The sequence below is a fragment of the Capsicum annuum genome, chromosome 4 (genome assembly GCF_002878395.1).
Source record: "Capsicum annuum cultivar UCD-10X-F1 chromosome 4, UCD10Xv1.1, whole genome shotgun sequence".
Classification (NCBI taxonomy): domain Eukaryota; kingdom Viridiplantae; phylum Streptophyta; class Magnoliopsida; order Solanales; family Solanaceae; genus Capsicum; species Capsicum annuum.
The window spans coordinates 347,936-364,643 of record NC_061114.1 but is presented as its reverse complement, the minus strand read 5'-3'; the positions used below and the strand labels follow the sequence as shown (position 1 = coordinate 364,643).

At 38.6% G+C, this 16,708-nt stretch overlaps 1 protein-coding gene across 1 annotated transcript; it reads left to right on the top strand.

Annotated features, from left to right (window-relative positions):
* Positions 1–11,039: 11,039 nt before the first annotated feature.
* On the top strand, positions 11,040–15,285 carry LOC107874499 (probable LRR receptor-like serine/threonine-protein kinase At3g47570). Its single transcript, XM_047410819.1, has 4 exons — positions 11,040–11,052; positions 12,947–13,146; positions 13,397–14,936; positions 15,026–15,285. The coding sequence occupies exons 1-4, from the start codon at positions 11,040–11,042 to the stop codon at positions 15,283–15,285; spliced, it is 2,013 nt and encodes a 670-aa protein (XP_047266775.1).
* Positions 15,286–16,708: the final 1,423 nt, after the last annotated feature.

Below are 16,708 nucleotides of genomic sequence, written 5' to 3'. Positions count from 1 at the left end.
TATTCTTCCTTTGCTTTATGTTGAATTATGATCATATTTCTTTCAAAAAGGGCGATGTCCCTTATTCAAAAAGAAAACTTATCTGAATACGGCAACCAAATCCAATAAGTATGACATGCATTTTGGATTGAGCTGCCTGATCTTCCTATCCAAACTTTCCTTTTGTTTTTGAGTTCATACCTTTTCTGCTGAACCGCTTCTTCAAACCCATAGGACTCATATATCTCATTCAGTTGACGTCATTCTAAAAGACTTTCGCCAACCAATCTCTTTTCTTTTCACTTTTCTCTTGAACTCGACACTGCATTCGGTGCCCATGAGGGTTTTCACCATCAAGACTCTCTCATTTTTATTTCTCTTAACTCACCATCGCCTTATGGTGCTCGCGAGGATTTTCACCAATAAGACTCTCTCATTTTTATTTCTTTCCTGATTTCTTAGGTTGAGAAAGACAAGTATTACCCCACAATGTATCATCATATCCATCGCATGCTTAGCTTTAACATTATCAAAAATTGATCTGAAGGACTTTCTTTGGTTGCAACTTGGCTTTTGGATAAGGTTAGAAGAGGATGACAAGAGGCTCAAATGACACTTGAAGTGGAGGTGGGACTTATAACTTTTGGAATCGACTCAAATAACACATTAACTAATGCCCCAGTTTTTGTTGACTGGGTGGCTCTAAAATCTTTATTTGGTTGGACCGAGCCCTGAATAGGGAATCCTACGTATCTCACTCCCGAGAGAGGAGAATTAGGTCGTACGTAGTTCCATCAGCTTGTTTTTGTTTTGATTTGAATTTTTTTTTGAACTCTTTCTTTTATTCTTATTTTTCTGACATTTATCTTTGACTCTATTTTGATTCCAAAAGAGGGATATGAAAAAAAAATAAAACTTAGCTCAAACAGGTAAACAAAGGATGACACAATGTTTGGATAGAAGAATAAAATGCCTTCATCATATCAATCTTAAAAAATGCAAGTACTAATCATGCAATAAAATCAACAAAGGATAAAATATCATACATAATATCTTTTGACCGCATCAGCATTGATAGCCATTTCTGCCATTTTACCTTCAATATCTGTCAAATATAAGGCCCCATTGGGCAACACTTTCTTCACAATGAAGGGACCTTGCCAGTTTGGGGAGAACTTGCCTTTCGCTTCAACCTGGTGAGGAAGGATACACTTTAATACCAACTGACCAACTTCAAAATGCCTGGGTCGTACCTTTCTTTTATACGCTCGAGCTATTCTCTTCTGATACAATTGGCCAGGACATACCGACGCTAGCCTTTTTTTCTCAATCAAACTCAATTGTTCCAGTTAGTTTTTGACCCACTCATTATCATTAATCTCAGCTTCCATAATGACTCAAAGAGAAGGAATTTCAACTTCTGCAGGAATGACTATTTCTGTCCCATACATCAATAAATATGGAGTTGCCCCTGTTGAAATGTGAATAGTAGTGTGATAACCTAACAGAGCAAACGACAACTTCTCGTGCCATTGTCTAGACTCTTGTACCATTTTCCACAATATCTTCTATGATATTTATATTCGCGACTTCCAGAGCACCATTGGCCTTTGGACGATATGGAGTGGAATTTCAATGTGCGATCTTAAACTGTTGACACACTTCTTACATCAAATGACTATTGAGATTGGCAGCATTATCTGTGATGATCATCTTTGGAATTCCAAGCCTACAAATGATGTTGGCATGAACAAAATTGACCACCACTTTCTTTGTTACTAAATTGAACGTTACTTCTTCTACCCACTTTGTAAAGTAATCAATGGCCACCAAAATGAATCTATGCCCATTTGATGCTTTTGACTCAATCGGCCCAATCACATCCATTCCTCAAGCTAAAAACGGCCATGGAGTAGACATTGCGGCCAACTCAACGGGAGGAGAATGTATCAAATCACTGTGTACCTGACATTGATGACATTTCCACACAAAATGAATAGAATTCTGCTCCATAGTAAGCCAATAATATCCTTCTCGAAGTGTCTTCTTTGACAAGAAATAACCATTCATATGAGGTCCGCATACTCTAGAATGAACTTCAACCATGATTGTCGAAGCTTCTCTTACGTCGACACACCTCAAAAGTCCTAGATTTGGGGTTCTCTTGTACAAGATTCCCCCACTTAAGAAAAATCCACTATCCAAACATCTAATAGTCCTCTTTTGATCACTGGTGGCATGTGTTGGGTATTTTCCTGACTGAATGTGTCGCTTGATATCAAAGAACCAAGGTTCTCCATTGATCTCTTCTTCAATCAAATTATAGTAATCATGCTGATCACGACTCTATATATACACTGGATCGATGTAGGATTTATCAAGATGTTGGAGCATTAAAGATAGAGTGGCTAAAGCATCAACAATCTCATTATGAATCCTTGGAATATGCCTAAATTTTACTGACACAAACCATTGACAGAGCTTTTCCAAGCATTGTCGATACGATATGAGCTTCAAATCTCGCGTCTCCCAATCACCTTAGATCTGATGGATGAGAAAATTCGAGTCCACCAACACTAATAACTCCTGGACTCCCATATTGTCAGCTAGCCTTAAACCAAGAATGCACGCTTCATATTCTGCCATGTTATTGGTATAATAAAATCAAAGTTGCACTTTTACCGAGAAATGTTGCCCCACTTCAGAGATAAGAACTATGCCTATTCCAACTCTTTTCATGTTGACAGCTCTATCAAAGAACAGCTTCCAACTTGGATCAACATCTATAATGACTTCATCAACACACAACACCTCTTCATCAGGAAAATATGTCTTCAACGGCTCATACTATTCATCAATGGGATTCTCAGTAAGATAATCTTCCAAGGATTGGGCTTTCATAGCTGTTCGAGTCACATATACAATGTCGAACTCGGTAAGCAATAATTTCTATTTTGCCAATCGATCGGTTAGTATAGGCTTTTGAAAGATAACTTTAAAGGATCCATGTGAGAGATGATGTAGTTCAGTCTACCAAGCAAATCATCACCTCTGTCATATTCTTGGGCGGGGGTAAATCTTGAATGGCTTTGATTTTCAAAGGATCCAATTCAATTCCTCGACGGCTGACTACAAACCCCAACAGCTTTCCAAACGGAACTCCAAATACAGATTTTGCTGGGTTGAGCTTGAGATTATGCCTGCGAAGCCTTTCAAAGAACTTTCTTAAATCTTTAACATGGTCAGCCTGACTTTTGACTTAATAATCACATCATCTACATAGACCTCGATCTCCTTATGCATCATATCATGAAACATAGTGGTCATGGCTCTCATGTATGTTGCTGCAGCATTCTTCAAGCCGAATGACATCACTCGATAACAATAGGTCTCCCATGGTCTGATAAAAAATGTCTTCTCCGTATCTTCATCATCCATGATGATCTGGTGGTATCCGGCATAGCAATCCACAAAAGAGGAAACCTCATGTTTAGCGTAATTGTCCATCCAAATATGGATGTTGGGCAATGAAAAATCATCTTTTGGACTTGCTCTATTAAAATCACGATAATCAACACATACTCAAATTTTGCCATCTTTCTTTGGGACACGAACAACATTGGATAATCATGCGAGATACCGAGCCACTCAAATTACTTTGGCTTCAAGTTGTTTCATGATTTCCTCTTTGATTTTAATGCTTACATTAGTTTTAAACTTCCTCAAATTCTGTTTGACAGGAGGGAATGCGGGATCAGTTGAAAATTTATGGGCCACTAATTCAGTGCTTAAACCTGGCATATCATTTCAGTTAATGCTTGAATCATTTCATCTTTTCAACATGGTAAAGCATGTACACTGATTTTAGTTTCCCTAACTTCTTCTTGATTCCCCATATGACAATGAGTCTATACTTACAACAAACTGGCTAATCTAGCCATTTTCATTCAAAGCCTATAAGAAGTTTCTACACCTTAAGTATCCACTCTGGGCTCTTTCTCTATTTTGAAAGGAAGAAAACAAATAACATTCAGAGTCAACACTTCCTTCATGAACTACCATAAAATTCATAAATGGTACCACCACATTAGTCTACCACTATGAAAGGGTAAATCATTCTCAATCAATGGTTATTCAACTATAAATATTTAATCACAAAAGTCACCCTCACTCTGACCTCTAACTTTATGACTTCATATCACAAACTTCTTGGTCTAATTTCACTATAAATAGGTCATGACACTGACACTCTAACTTATACTACTACTCAGGTGGAAATATAGTTCAAACAAACACAAGAGCAACAAGATGAACAACAAGTTGCTAGTGAATCGAAATAGGCCTCACACGGCTTCACTAGAATTTTGTTTTCAACAATACAATGATACCAAGATTACAAGAGATAGTAGCTTGATACACAATATTCAATGACTCCAGAATACACATCTTACTCTTGTCTTAATTGAATGCCTCATAAGAACGAGGACACAATTTTACACTAGGGAACTCCTCTCCCGTCCTTTGTGAGACTTCTAAAATTTTTGCTAGATAATTGGAGAATATCTGGAAACACCAGAGTGAGGAAGAAATTGGGATAACTTTTTTTTTCGTATGGGTGACACCATAGCACGAATTAGAGTATGAAGGAGAAACATTCTGACTCTATAGCACGAACTAGAACATGAAGAAAGAGAGACATTCCTAAACGTGTTATAGTCTCCTGCTTATAAGTGTGGTGTGCTACGCACCCATAAACAAGACTCTACCCGATGCGATTTCACAGACACCCAGGAACCATGAACCATGCTCTTATACCAAGTTTTTCACAACCCAAACTGGGGCCTTGGCCGTGACGAGCATTCCCAAACCCGAATGCACGGAACCCCCTCTGTCTATCTGGTAATCATGCACATAATTTATATGATCAAAGTAATACAGAATAGACACAATAATACAGAAACATGGTCAATAATTTAAAATAGTTAAGGGCCTGAAAACATGCCCAACAAAATTTAATAAACATCTGCAACATTCTACAAAATCTCTACTAAAATACTACCTGAATAACTGGGACAAGGCCCCAGCAAACCAAAAGCCATACTAAAATAAATACCTAAATGACTAGGAATTCTGAAGAAAAAAAGCTCACTAAATGAACTCTGAGAAAACCCTGTCTGTAGACTCTATTGAGGATCTGGACCCCTAGACTACGCCTCCATACTTGGGAGGAAGAGGGGGCTAGCACAATTGTACTGGCATGCGAAGAAATCCAAAATAGAGTAATTGAATATATATATATATATAATACGTGAGATAAAATATTCATCAAACATTGTGCATAAAATGGTTTCTAAAAACCACAAGGAACCTTTTAAAAACATGTAACCTATCTGTAAATCTCAAACTCTGATGTGTGTATTACTTCTGAATTATGTGGTATCCCATACAAGTCTGATATTCCAAGGATGATATGGAATCTTCCATTGACTCTACGGGGAAGCCTCCAACCCGAGTATGCCGCAAGGGTTGGAGTTCCTGAATCTGATACACCACACGACACTTAAGTCAAAGTATAATAATATACGCAGGTCGACAAACCATGGTTTTAGGTAATGAGTTGCTTGAACTCAAGCCCTCTTCAGGGAACCACTTAACATCTCTGTATGCCCATTTTTAAAATTTTCTGTACATGCAACATTCTGAATATCTAAAATCATGATAGTCTGAAATGTCTATTAGTTTTAGTCAGATATGGCATTGGTCTGAATTGGTATCATCATACCAAGACTTGCAAGTCATGATTTTTGAGCCATAATACATTAAGCTAAATCTTTCATTTAAAGCATAATTTAGACCACCAAAAACATGCAATTGATATAGAAGATTTCGTGTTTCGAAACTCAAGTTAAAAGCATGCAAAAACTTCATCAACATATGGTGGTCTGGTACCTTTAGCAAATCCCTGCACTCTTTCATTACATGCATTATGAACATTAAACATTCATGCTAGATTTCCTCTTCAGTGATTTAAAACCACCTTTTAATCATAACAAGAGTTCAGTCATTTCATATAGTGCTTTTCAAGGATGCATTGCAAAACGATTCATATGCTTTGTGAAATCTGAAAAATTCATAATAAGAGGGAATTCATTGAAAATCATGCTCTCAATAAGAATTCATTCTTAAATACATGGTTACATACATTCATATTCTCAAATCACTTTGGGAAAGGTAAAAAGACCAAAACAATGATGTTAAAACATTTAATACATGAATATATACATAGATTCGACAACTCCATTCTAAAAAATGACTTTTCTATGCCCATGAGAATTTAGAAAAACCCCGCGTACCTCTATTTTGGAAAATAATGGGTGCTTCTTGAAGCCTGTGGATTGGTGATTCTGAATCTCTAATCAATTTTAAAAACACACGGTTAAATCTTGATTTATTTGGGTTTTTAGTTTGAAACCCTTGGGAGTGTTCTTGAGAATTTTTAGATGAATGTGGACGTATTTTTGGAGAATTGGGGACTGAATTTCGTGTTTATGGCTGAATAAGGGTGGGAAAAGGATCATTTTGCCCCAAAAACGGAGTATTTAAGTCACTTGAAACCATAAGTTATGCACCGCATATGATATCACATATATTTACATAGGCTCCGCATATGATATTGCCTATATTTGCATAGGCACCTCATATGATAACGCCTCAATATATCTTCAAGGGTCTGAATCGTACGCTCAGCTTGCCCATCATTCTGAGGGTGGAAAGCTGTGCTCAAATTCACTTGTGTACCTAAACCCTTCTGAAAAGATCTCCAGAACTAAGATGAAAACTACGTACCTCTATCGGATATAATGGACACTGGTGCCCCATGCAATCGAACTATCTCCTCAATGTAAATCTTAGCATAAAACTCTCACGAATAATTAGTCCTCACAGGCAAAAAGTGGGTTGACTTGGTCAACCAATCTACAATCACCCATATAGAATCATACTGGTTTCGGGATCTCGGAAGTCTTATAATAAAGTCCATGTTTATTATCTCCCACTTCCATAAAGGTAGGGCTATCTCTTGGGAAGTACCACCTGGCCTCATGTGTTCTAGCTTCACTTGTTGACAGTTCAAACACTTGGACACAGAATCAGCTACATCACGTTTCATGTTATTCCACCAATAAAAGGTTTTCAGATCATGGTACATCTTAGTAGAGCCTGGGTGAATGATATACCTCGAAGTGTGCGCCTTATTAAGGATTCTTTCCCGTAGCCCATCAACTTTGGAACGCACAACCTACCCTGAAATCTCAGAATACCATTACCAGTAATTTCAAATGACATAACCTTTTGTTGACCCATATCTTTCTTGATTTGCATCAAGATGGGATCTTCAACTTGTTTCTCCTTAACTTTAGCACAAAGAGATGGCTTAGCTAACTCATGAACAATCACCCCTCCATCTTTGGAATCTAAGAGTCGCACTCCCAGATTTGCAAGGCGGTGAATATCCTTCACCATCTCTTTCTTTCCTTCTTATACATGAGAAAGGCTACCCATAGACAACCTATTAAGGGCGATGGGTACAACATTTGCCTTGCCCGGATGGTAATGCAAACTCATATCATAGTGTCTCCATATTCTAAGTACAAACACCACGGCTGCTAACTCCAAGTCATGAGTGGGGCAATTGCACTCATGCATCTTTAACTGCCTATATGCATAAGCTATTAACTTACCACCCTACATCAATACATAACCAAGTCCCACACAGGACACATCACTATAAACTATAAAATCATCTACACACTCGGGGAGGGTCAAAATAGGAGCAGTAGTCAGCTTGTCCTTCAACTTCTCAAAATTGTTTTCACACAAGTCAGACCACGCAAACTTTATCTTTTTCTGAGTCAGTTTAGTAAGCGGAACAGCTATGGAAGAAAAACTCTCTATGAACCTTCTGTAATACCCCACCAAACCCAAGAAGCTCCGAATATCGGTTGGAGTCGTGGGTCTGGTCCATTTTCTCACTGATTCAACTTTCTTGGGATCCACTCTAATCTCATAACTGGACACAATATACCCCAACAAGGCAATAGCATCTAACCAAAATTCACACTTTGAAAATTTAGCATACACCTAATGATCCTTAAGGGTCTGAAGAATAATTCAGAGGTGATTGGAGTGATCCTCTTTACTCTTAGAATAGATCATAATATCATCAATAAATACAATGACGAATAAGTCAAGAAACTAACAGAACACTCTATTCATAAGATCCATGAAGGCTGCAGGGGCATTAGTCAACTAGAAGGACATAATTAGAAATTCATAGTGACCATATCGGGTTCGGAAGACTGTCTTGGGTATGTCAGACTCCGTAACTTTCAACTGATGATAACCCTAATGAAGGTCTATTTTTGAAAAACACTTGGCACCCTGAAGCTGGTCAAAAATGTCATCAATCCTAGGAAGAGGATATTTATTTTTAATCGTGACCTTATTCAATTGACGGTAGTCTATGCACATCTGAAGGGACCCATCCTTCTATTGCACGAAGAGCACGGGTGCACCCCATGGGGAAACACTAGGATGAATAAAACCTTTGTCTAGGAGGTCTGCAAGTTATTCCTTTAACTCCTTTAGTTTTGCGGGAGCCATTCTATATGGCAGAATAGAAATAGGATGAGTGTCTGGCAATACATCAATGCCAAAATCTATCTCCCTATCAGGGGGTATCCCTGGGAGATCTTTGGGAAAGACTTCTGGGAATTTATTTATTACAGGGACTGACTGCAGAGGAAGATTTTGAACTTTTGAATCTTTTACTCAGATTAGATGGTACATACAACCTTTGGAGATAAGCTTTAGATCTCTAAGATAAGAGATAAAGTGACCTCTAGGTTCCATAGAACTCCCTGCCCATACAATTGGTGTCTCATTCGGGAAAGAAAAAGTGACCTTTTGGGTTCTGCAATCAAGGGTAGCATAACACAAATAGATCCAGTCTATCCCAAAAATGGCATGAAAATCTATCATATCCAGTTCTATAGGTCTGCCACAGTTTCCCTACTATGAATAAACACGACACAATTTCTATATACCCTTTTAGAAACAATAGAATCACCTACAGAAGTAGAAATAGAGAAGGGTTCTACAATAACTTTGGGCTCAAACCCGAAACCAACAGTCACATAAGGGGTCACATAAGATAAAATAGACCTGGGATCAATCAATACATATACATCACAAGAAAGGATTTGTATCATACTGGTGACAACATCTGGTGAAGCTTTCGCCTCCTGGCGGTTAGTCAAAGAATATAACCGATTGAGACCACTTCCGGCAGCTGAAGGGGCACTCTTAGGAAAAGGAGTTGTGGAGGCGGCTTGGGACTTAGCCCTCCTGCATTTCCTCCAGCAGAAAGACAATCTCTCTGAAGGTGACCTACTTTTCTATAAGTATAGCAGTTTCTCCCCTCAAACCAGCACTTCCCTAGATAATTCCTTCCTCAAACCTCGCACCGCAGATAAGTCCGACGCTGCTGGGCCACACTGCCCTAAGATTGTGTACCTAGATCTTTGGATCAATGAGGAGTCTAAAAACTCTGAGTTTGTCTGTCTGTCGATGGTCTGGGTGCTGGGGCGCTTGCTGCTGACTATGCATTATTCCAAAACTTCTTCTTCTTCAACCACTTATAACCCAAGTTACCACTCTGTGGCTGACTCTGGTACTGGTCCGTAGATTGAGCTCTCTTAGCCTGTCTGTCTTTCTCTTTAGATTCAACAGTCTTTTTCTTCTTCTCTTCCACCTGCTGTATATGAATGGTCAGTCAAGCAAAGTATAACTCCTTATTCAACATAGCCCCCTGGAAATCAAGTACCAGGTTATCAGCAAGGCCAGATGCAAATTTTCTCATCTGGGCCCTCATATTACTAGTCAACTCTGGTGCATAGCGGGCTAGTTTATTAAACTTCAAAGTGTACTCCTAGAAACTCATACTGCCCTGCTTCAGATTCATAAAATCTTCCACTTTGGTCTCCCTCAACTCCAGAGAAAAGAATCGATGAAGGAAAGTTTTCACTAATTCACCCCAAACTGTAGGCTCAGCACTTTTACCTTTTGCATCTTCCCAGTCGGCATACCACTGATTCGCCACGTTCTTGAGCTGATAGGTTGCTAGTTTACCCCTTCAACCTCATCCACATGCATCACCTTAAAGATCTTTTCCATATCATTCATGAACACCTGTAGATCTTCCTCCACCTTGGTACCAGTGAACTTAGGTGGGTTCATCTTCATGAAATATCCGAATCTAGTAGCCTCAAATGTAACAGATCCATACCCAACATCTTCCGATTGCTAAGCCTGGTTAGCTACAAACTATGTCAGCATATGAATGGACCGTCTGAATTCTGTGTTTGAAATATCTTCCTGGGCAGTTGGGGGACGGTTGACATTAGTCTGCGGAGCCTGAGGTGGACTGGTCGGGACTGGTGGGACTCTTGGAGTAGGTACAAATTTTTGAGTGTGAGCCCTGTGATGGGTCCATATTCCATGGGTGGGACGGACCTTATCTGACTGAGCATTCTAATTGATGATACGACGTGGAGGCATAATTGTGTTTCTGAAACTCAAGTGATCATTGATTAGGGGACAGTTTAGATTCAGAAGCACGAACTAAATCACAAAGAAGGGAAACATTTCATAAACGCCTAGTATCCCCCTGCTTATAAGTGTGGCGTACTACACACCCATAAATAGGACTCTACCCGATGCGATTTCGCAAATACCCTGGGATCATGAACCGTGCTTTGATACTAAGTTTTTCATGACCTGAACCAGGGCCTAGCCGTGACGAGCATTTCGAACCACGGAGGCCCGAAACACCCCTATCTGTCTGGTAATCTTGCACCTAATTTATATGGTCAAAGTAATATGAAAGAAACACAATAATTTGGAAACATGGTCATAAATATGAAAAGAAACAATAACGGGGAGATAAGACTCCCCCAACATCAATGAACCTCTAAACAAATGTCTGCAAAAATCTCTAACAAATGACTGAGTCAGGTAACCGTATATAAATTGGGACAAGGCCCCCAGTAGACCCCAAAACTGAATATAAGATAAAAGGACTGCAGGACATAAGACCTTCCGAAATATAGAAAGCTCACCACTTATCTACGCAACTCTGTCTGAATGATCTACTAATTCTCTTGACCCCTAGACTGGGCCTCTGAACCTGGGAGGTTAGAAAGGGAAGGGGTTCAACACAAAAGTACTGGAACACAGAGATACCAAAACAAAACATAATATTTTTACAAAATATAGTTGATAGCCATTATAAAGAAATTTCGTATCAAATCGTTTGAAAACACATGGGTGTAATGCAATAGTTTCTCAACAAAAATGAAATGCAACTAAGCTAGGTGGAATGCCCTACATAATTTACACCAACTGTCTAACCTCAGTTGCCGCCGAGATTAGAGTATAAGTGAGGGAAAGACACACAAGATCACATAGCATGGCGTCTCGACCCAATGGTAGTGCCTAAGATCACTTAGCCTAGGATCCTGCTTATAGTCCCAATTTGGGAAGGACATAAAGCCAAGTCCACAAGATCCCTTAGCCTGGTACCAAATCTCTGTGTCGGCAAACACATTTTCCAGCAATGAGCCCTTACTCTCAAACGCCTTCTTCGAGCATCCACCTTTCTCATGTAAAAAAAATGCATTCAAATTTTATCTGATTCAACCACATATCATGTTCTGTAGGGTATCGTCATACCCGACTTACAAGTCCTCAATATCACTTCCACATTTGCATAACCATGTAAAAACCAAGGTGCTTCATAATTTACAAGTTGTGAACAATAATTATTTCAAATTCATGCTCTCTTTTGTTGGTCAGAATATGATATGGGGTATCAATACATTATCATGGGAATTTCACAGAAATTTATCATTCATATTTGTCAAACTTCTATGGAAAATCTCAAATCACATATGCATGGTTTCAACCATTGAAGTATATAGGCAAACAACTCCCATGACATAAAGAAAAATGACTTAGAAATCATATTGAAAGCAAGTTATTAGCATTTGATTGAAAACCCCCATTTAAAAGCATGCATGTTCATAAAAACTACACCCATGAGATTTTAGGATAACCCCACGTACCTCTATTTCCAAGGATAATAGTTGTTTCTTGAAGCTTGCAGATTGGTGATTCCCAATATATAATTATCTTTGAAAACCTACGATCGAATCTTGAACTATTTGAGTTTTTATTTTGAAACCCTAAGGAGAATATTTGTACACTTTTGATTAATGAAGATGTATTTTGGGGTCCTTGGAACTGAATTTCGTGTTTTAGGGCTAAGTAAGGGTTGAAAAGGAGCACTTTATCTCCAAAATGGAGTGTTTAAGTCACTAGAATTCTTTACATATGCACTGCCCATCCCATTGCCTATTTTCGCATAGGCGCCGCCTAGGCTATTGCCTATGCTTTCTAGTGGCCATGGGTGATTGGTTAGGCGACGCATATCACTTTGAAGGTCCATAACTTCTTGCTCGGGTGTTGGATTTTAGCCAAATTGGTATCGTTCGAAAGCTAACTCAAATACCTATTATTTGACTCATAGTAGGCTTCCTAATTCGACATATACAGAGAGTTATGGTCGATGGAAGCTGACACACTTTACAACATCCACTAAAACTTAGTCGATCAGAATAGTTTCAACTCGTCCATGAGTTGAAGGAACTGTATGGTCTAAATTCAAGCTTGAATGAATTCACATGCTACACAAATAATTAACATGCCATATTGGCATAGGATTTTATCGATTCGGGATTAACAACTCATCAAAATCATGGTCTATATTTTAGCCTGAAATGCAGGGCATTACACATTGAGTTAAATATTTCATCTCACTTGTATTCATTTTTTCTTCATGTGTTGACAGGTGAAATACCCAAAGCGATAAGCAATCTCATTGAGTTGGAGGAACTTGTTCTTTCTGATAATAGTCTTAGTGGTTCACTTGATACGGAGATCATCAACATATTAGGGCTGAGAATAATTGATCTTTCATCCAATAATCTATCAGGAAGCCTCCCACCAAACTTAGGTTCTATATTACCCAACATTGAAAGACTTTTCTGGGTAGCTTAACAAATTTTGTTGGGACTATTCCTTATTCAATATCCAATTGTTCAAAATATTCTATTCTTGACCTTTCCGACAACAAACTCACTGGATTGATTCCCAATTCTCTTGGATATTTGACTCATCTACAGTATCTAAACTTGGAGGGAAACAATTTAACAAGTGACTCACTGTTAAGCTTGCTGACATCCTTAACAAACTGAAGAAATTTAATAGTTCTATCTCTACCTTTCAACCCTCTAAACAGCATGCTTCCTGCCTCCACAGGGAACTTTCCACATCTCTTAGAACACTTTTCGCCCTCAGTTGTAAAATCCAAGTGCGAATTCCAGATGAAGTTGGGAGCTTAAGTAGCTTATTAGACCTTAGAATTTCTGGAAACAACTTGGTTGTATCGATTCCCATAACAATTGGCAACTTGAGAAAGCTTCAGCACTTCGACTTGACTAATAACAAATTAACAGGATTTATTAGAGATCATATATGTAAATTGCAGCATTTGGGTGATATTTACTTGGGTAAAAATAAACTTTCAGGATCTCTTCCTAATTGTTTAGGGAATATTACTTCCCTTAGGGAGATACATCTTGGTTCCAATAAATTGAGTTCCAATATACCACCAAGCATAGGGAACCTTCAAGATCTAGTGGTTCTTGACTTATCGCCAAACAACATGGTAGGTTCTTTACCTCCAGAAATTGGAAATCTAAAGGCTGTGACATTGATAGATCTGTCAATGAATCAATTCTCAAAAGAAATTCCGAGAGAAATTGGAGGATTACAAAATCTGGTGCACCTTTCTTTGACACACAAAAAGTTGCAAGGATCTATACCTGACTCAATGAGCAACGTGGCAGGTTTGGAATTCCTAGACCTTTCTGATAACAATATGTCAGGAACTATTCCCATATCTTTGGAGAAACTCCAAAACCTGAAGTATTTCAATGTTTCTGTCAACAAGTTGTACGGTGAAATACCCTCGGGGGGTCCTTTCAAGAACCTCTCGAGTGACTTTTTTCTCGACAATGAAGCATTGTGTGGTTCTTCAAGATTTAATGTCCCACCATGCCCCGCTTCATCAAAGCTCAGATCAAATAGGAAAAAGTTGATACTTTCATTTCTTTTTCTCGCAATTGCAGTTGTATTTGTTCCTATGACCTTTGTGCTCCTATGGATAAGGTATAGAAGAGATAAAAGTGTTCCTCAGCAAGCTGACTTATTGTCTACCATATCAAGAGAAAGGATTTCATACTATGAACTTCTCCAAGCCACTAATGCGCTTAGCGAGAGTAATCTAATTAGTTCTGGAGGTTTTGGCTCGATTTACAAAGGCATTCTCAGAGGTGGAACGGCCATTGCAGTTAAAGTGGTCAACCTGCAACTGGATGCGGCATTCAAGAGTTTTGATACGGAATGTGAAGTTTTGTGTAGCCTTCGCCATAAGAATCTCGTAAAAGTCATTACTAGTTGTTCCAATCTTGATTTCAAGGCTTTAGTGCTCGAGTATATGCCAAATGGAAGTCTTGAGAAGTATTTGTATTTGCACAATTACATCCTCGACATCTGGCAGAGACTAAGCATAATGATAGATGTGGCATGTACATTGGAATATCTCCATCATGGGTGTTCTTCGCCTGTGATCCACTGTGATCTGAAGCCTTGTATCGTCTTGCTGGATGAGGATATGGTTGCCCGCCTTAGCGACTTTGGCATTTCAAAACTGCTTGGTGAAGATCAGGGTGATTTGTACACTAAAACCTTAGCAACATTGGGGTATATTGCGCCAGGTATGTCTCTTAGTGTTACTGATTATCCCTTTCTGTTCCTCCCATCTATAAAGCATATTGCAAGTTTAAATGAATTGTTTTGACTGTAGAATATGGACGGGAGGGACTAGTTTCAACAAAGTGTGATGTCTACAGTTATGGGGTCATGTTGCTGGAAACGTTTACCAGGAGAAATCCTAATGAGTTTGATGGAGATCTTAGATTGAAGCAATGGGTGAGTTATTCACTTCCTGGAGCAGTAATGGACATCGTAGATGCCAACTTGGTAACCCAAAGGGGTAGTCGACTTACAGATGGAGCTAGATGTTGTGGCATCAATAATAAAGGCGGCATTAGATTGTTGTGCTGAATCTCCGGCAAGAAGGACTAACATGAAAGATGTTGTAGGGATGCTACAGAAGATCAATATTCAACTTCTTGCATGCGATGCATATTCTCGGAGTCTCTCCTTCCAGATTACTTGTTTGTTGCAAAAGTTTTCAAAATGGTTGGATTTATGCAAAGTTTGTTATTTTTTTTTTTCTTTTAGTAAGTGGTTTCTGGATGATTCCTTTTTCAGAAAAGTTAGCGGGCTGCTATGAATCTCAGATTCTGTTTTCAGAAATGCTAGCTGGTTACTATGAATCTTACTGTTTCGTCTTTAAATTGAATAACTAAAACCAAATTGATCCTCTTGAAAAATTTGAAGCGGAATGAATTCGTTTTAAATTGTTAGAGGAATCAACTGTACGAATATAGATAGGCAATAATATAAATGTCTTACATTGGAAACTTTATAACAACCTTACAGCTGGCACAGATAGCGCCTCAACAGACTTGAACCAAGTGCTTCCTGAGCATCATGAGGAAGATACATCCAATGAGTTTAGTCAAATTGGCATCTTAACTTTCAGACAACTCTGGGATAACCGATCAGAACACAAAAGCTGGACCAGTGCATGAAAGATGTTTTATGTTATATCGAGCAGCTATAAATTTGACATATTCTCACATGGGTCCTCCACCTTGACTAGATTTATAACAACAAAATAACATTGGTTCCTACTTTTCATATACTGTAACACCCCGAATTTTGGCCTAGAATAAAAACCATGATTTCGATGCGTTGATAATCCTGAAGCCATAAATCCTATGCCAATATGGCATGTTAATTATTTGCATTGTATGTGAATCCATTCAAGCTTGAATTTAGACCATAGAGGTCCTTCAACTCAAGGACGAGTTGAAACTATTTCGATCAATTAAGTTTTAGGGGATGTTGTAATTTGTGTCAGCTTCCATCGACCATCACTCCCTGTATATGTCAAATTAGAGATCCTACTACGTGTCAAATGATAGGTCTTCGAGTTAACTTTCCAACGATACCAATTTTGCTAAAATCCGACACCCGAGCAAGAAGTTATGGCCATTCAAAGTAGTAGGTGGAGCCTATGTAAATATAGGCGATAGTATAGGCGGCGCCTATGTAAACATAGGCGATAGCATAGGCACCACCTATGTAAAGGTTTCAGATGACTTAAACACTCTGTTTTGGGGGCAAAATGGTCCTTTTCCACCCTTATTTAGCCATAAACACGAAATTCAGTTTCCAAAGACCCCAAAATACACCTTCATTCATCCAAATTGTTCAAAGACTCTCTCTAGTGTTTCAAAAAAAAAACCCGAATAGTTCAAGATTCAACTATGGGTTTTCAAAACAAATTGAAGATTTGGAATCTCCGCAACGTAGGCTTCAAGAAGCGAAATCATCTTTCTTTATGTCATGGGAATTG

Coding starts and splice junctions, on each gene's coding strand:
- LOC107874499 (XM_047410819.1), top strand. Junction 13,147..13,396: donor ACATTGAAAGACTTTTCTGG/GTAGCTTAACAA, acceptor CCCTCTAAACAG/CATGCTTCCTGCCTCCACAG. Junction 14,937..15,025: donor ATTGGGGTATATTGCGCCAG/GTATGTCTCTTA, acceptor TTTTGACTGTAG/AATATGGACGGGAGGGACTA.